Source organism: Humulus lupulus, chromosome X (assembly GCF_963169125.1).
Source record: "Humulus lupulus chromosome X, drHumLupu1.1, whole genome shotgun sequence".
Lineage (NCBI taxonomy): Eukaryota > Viridiplantae > Streptophyta > Magnoliopsida > Rosales > Cannabaceae > Humulus > Humulus lupulus.
In genome coordinates this window covers 226,677,833-226,682,297 of record NC_084802.1, presented here as the reverse complement: position 1 = coordinate 226,682,297, position 4,465 = coordinate 226,677,833, and the positions used below count along the sequence as shown (strand labels likewise).

General features: G+C 32.7%; 1 protein-coding gene across 1 annotated transcript; it reads left to right on the top strand.

Annotated features, from left to right (window-relative positions):
• The first annotated feature begins 1,143 nt into the window (after window positions 1-1,143).
• On the top strand, window positions 1,144-3,176 carry LOC133805054 (ethylene-responsive transcription factor RAP2-4). Its single transcript, XM_062243157.1, has one exon. It carries the CDS (start codon window positions 1,747-1,749, stop codon window positions 2,809-2,811), a length of 1,065 nt encoding a protein of 354 aa, XP_062099141.1. The 5' UTR covers window positions 1,144-1,746; the 3' UTR covers window positions 2,812-3,176.
• Window positions 3,177-4,465: the final 1,289 nt, after the last annotated feature.

Here is a 4,465-nt window from a genome sequence, read left to right as displayed (position 1 = left end):
TAGTTTAGTAGAATCATAGGCTAAGCAATAATTAGTTTAATATGTAAATTTTATACAAAATTTAGCACAAAAAATAAGTTAATGTTATATTTGGTCTAATATTTATAATTGTGCTCCAATACACAAGATACAAATTAACAAAATATATTTTTTTTTTTAATATTTATTGAAAACATACAAAAATTAATTTTTTTTATTATTTTTTAAATTCAAATTATGTACTTCAAAAAATTTATCATTAAAAAAAAAATAAAAAATAATATATGATTGATCATTAATTATCAATTACTAAATTGTAATAATTAGTAGCAATATATAGTAAATAAAAAATTATCATTTATTAATGTAGCAAACCTGTGCCAAATTTGACATACTTTTTAGAATACCATTAGAACCATACTTTTTGTACGATATGCTAAATATAACATTGCACTGCTATTTTGGCACTCCATCAAAAATTAATGTTCTAATACTATAACACCCTTTTGATAAATAATTCTATAATAAAAGAATAGTATTTAAATATTAAATTATTAAAATAAATAGTATTTAAAAAAAATTAGTAATCACATATGCACTCCAATACTTGGGTACACATCTCATTTGATTGGATGAATTTCAGTATTAAATTGACTATTTTAACAATTTAATACCACACCACCATCTTAATTTTGTGCTTAATTATCTCTTTTAAAAACAAAAAAGAATATGAAAATCATTTAATAACATTTTTCCGCGGTAGTTTTATAGAGGGAGAGAAAGAGACAGTGAATTAAATTAAGCATCCAATTTGAAAAGAACTAGGCAGTGTGAACGCATAACAAATATGGTCAACAGGCATAAGACAAAAACAAAGCTATGTGACAAATAGAGATTCACCGACACCTGACGGTTACGACAAACACGTGTCAGTATACTAATAGAGTATGCATACGTGGCACGAAGGAATTGGGCATTGAGCATTGATTGATGTAGTCCTACGTCATAATAGAGCTGCTTAGAGAATGTGAGAGAATAATAACCAAAGATAATAAAAAAATGGGCAAGTGGGTTAGGGTGAGTTAATCGAGATTAACGTTGAGATTAATTTAGATGAGAGTGGTTTGGAACCCTTATATAATGGGTGAAGAAGCTGGTGGAGAAAAAACAAAGTGAGGACGAGAGTTAAACACAGAAAAAAAGAGAGAAAAAAAAGTGAGTCGAGAGTTTGTGAGATCAGAGATCTATTTTTTGGTTTTTCGTTCGTTGTTGATTTTTTCGAATATTCCCCCTCTCTGTATCACCCCGCTTCTCTGAATCCCTTTCTGTTAATCATCTGTCTTTCCAGTTCTGATTTTTGGGTTTGTTTTGATTTTTTTTTTCAATTCAACTAAGAAAAAAAGAGCGAACTTTGAAAAGATTTCAAGAAAGCCAGGTGTTTTCAGAATCGAGATCCAGGTTTTTTTTTTTTGTAACTTCTGGATTATACCCTTTTCTTTTGGTAAATTATAGTTTTTTTTTTTTCCTTTTCAAATTTTAATTTGGCTTAGAGGGTTATTTTTGGTTTCCCTCAAGGTTGTTTCTTTTTCGTTTTTGGTTTAGGACCTTTGTGTAGACGACGAGGTTGAGTATTATAAACCTCTTTATTCAGATAAATTTTTAATTTTTCTGAAAACCCAGTACCTGTTCTTTGATTTTGGTTAAGAACCAGGTCGATTTCTTTTGATTTGATTTTTTTAATCTTAATTTTCTAATATCTTAATTAGCATGGCGGCTGCAATGGATTTCTACAGTACTAGACCTGTTCAGTCAGATCCCTTGAGGGGTGAGCTAATGGAAGCACTTGAACCTTTTATGAAAAGTGATTCCCCAACTATCCAATCACCTGAATTTTCTTCTTCTACTTCACCCTATCTTCCTTCTTCTTCTTACCTTTCTTTCTCTTCCTCTGTCCAAACACAGCCCGGTTTCTTCCAAGATGGTTGCTCTACTTCGACTACCCAAGTGTTTTCAAATGGGTTTTCGAGCCAGAACCTCGGTTTCGAGCAACAACAACCGGGCTTAATTGGACTCAACAGCCTAACCCCTTCTCAAATCCACCAGATCCAATCACAAATCCAGTTCCAAAACCACCACCAACCACAATCCCATCTGGGTTTCCAGCCCAACCACCATGGCCTCAGATTTTTGGGCCCGAACCCTATCCCAATGAAGCAAGTAGGTTCACCTCCGAAGCCCACCAAGCTTTACAGAGGGGTAAGGCAACGGCATTGGGGAAAATGGGTCGCTGAGATCCGTCTCCCTAAGAACCGGACCCGGCTTTGGCTTGGCACCTTCGATACCGCGGAGGAAGCCGCCTTGGCCTATGACCGTGCTGCCTTCAAGCTCAGAGGTGATTTCGCCAGGCTTAATTTTCCCCACCTCCGCCACCAGGGCTCTGCCGAGTTGGGCGACTTCAAGCCTCTTCACTCCTCCGTCGATGCGAAGCTTCAGGCCATTTGTCAAAACCTGGCCGAATCGCAGACCCAGGGTAAAAAGAAGGCTGAGAAGTCCACAACGACGGCTGCCTCCAAGAGATCGGCTGCGGCAGCGAAGAAATCTTCGCCGGCACCGGTTGTGTATCAGGAATCGGAAATCTGTTTGAAGGCAGAGATCAGCTTCTCGTCGCCGGCGATGACTGAGAGTGATGGGTCAGCGGGATCTTCGCCTTTATCGGATTTGACGTTCCCAGATCAGGTGGAGTCGCAATGGGAGTACACTGTTCCGGAGAACCACATGCTGGAGAAATATCCTTCAGAGATCGATTGGGCATCTATTTATCTTGACTCTTAAGTAGCCCTTGTTATGTATGTGTGTTTTTTTGAATGTAATCTTTGTTCAAAAAATGTCCTCTTTTCGTAGTTTCAGGATAGATTTCTAGGGTTGGGGTCATATATTAGTACATGGCTACTGCAATGAATTTTTTAACAGTTGCAGATCCATTCTTTTAGTCAATTGGGTTATTATTTTTACTATATTGTCAATAGTGATGTAAATCTCAACCATGGTCTGCTGGTTTTTTTTCTCTTGTTAGTCCATGGGAGACGTAAGGAGCTTTTGTTTATTTATCCTCTCTTGTAACCTTTCCTTGTTGGTGTTCATAAATTATTGTAGTCTAGTGTCTTTGTATTTCAATAATTAATGTTTAATTCTCATAATCTTCACATTTTATCCCTTTTAATATTTTATTAGTTTTTGCACCTGTTATTTACACTTGCTGTGTATGTAGTTAAATACAAGAAGAATATAACTTGATAAAAAAAATGATATAAAGGTATAATTATAATGTAAATATGTATATAATGATGGAAATATATGAAGTTATTATAAACTCTAAATTGATAATTGATGAGTAATTTTATATATTTTAGAATGCGTAAAATAGCATGTATATATATAAAAATCTTTAATATTAAGACAGAGGATAAAATTTAAAGACTAATAAAGAATTATTACTTATTATGGGGGTTAAAATTTAACTCCTAGAATTAACTTATTATGAGATTTTACTATATAATTTATAAGGAATGACTATGATGTATTTTTTTTTTTTTGCAATCGGTGTATTTTTTATTTTTATTTTCAGCACTTGGATAGATATAATCTTAAATTTTTTTGGATATGACGGTATACATTATAGGTATTTAGAATATTCTACAAATTTTCAAGAAATTCTGAATAGTTTACGAAGTCGAAAACAGAGTTCAAACTGTCAAATTTTACATGCGTACACAAAAAAATAGGCAGTGCAATAGATAGTTTAGACTTTGTTTTGATACCATAATTTCGTAAAAATTTGTAGGATGTTCTAGATAGCTATAATGTACACCATCATATAAAAAAATTTGGATTATAGCTATTCAGGTGCCGAAATAGAAAAAGGATGCACCGGTGTTACAAAAAAAGGATGCGTTGTGGTCGCTCCTTATAATTATATTTATTTAAGAAAATAAATTTATATTTGTTATAAATATTATATATATGGATGTCTAGAATAATGAAGAATCACTAGGTTACCTAGAGTAAAATATCAGCATTAATTCTTGATTGTATTAAGAGTTTTTATCTGATTTTCTTAGGGTTCATTTATCTGTATAAATAGGGGTCATTCCTCTATTGAAATAACTGACAGATATAAGAGTTTCACTTTCTCTTTACATCTCTTTGTTATTATGTTTATTTATTTGTATTTTATCTTTTTTGTAATCTTAATAGTTTTATAACACGTTATCAATACGACTCTCTAACTATAATTATTTATATGTTCAAATTCTTATCATGAATTTCTAATCATAATTATTCGTTGAATCTGAACTAGATTCAATCTTCAACCACTATCTTGAGTTGATAACAAAATTCATTATCAAATCTCTAGTCATCATAGTTTATCGAGGTAAAAAATATTTTATTGCGAATGTATGTTTATATGTTTACCATACTATATATA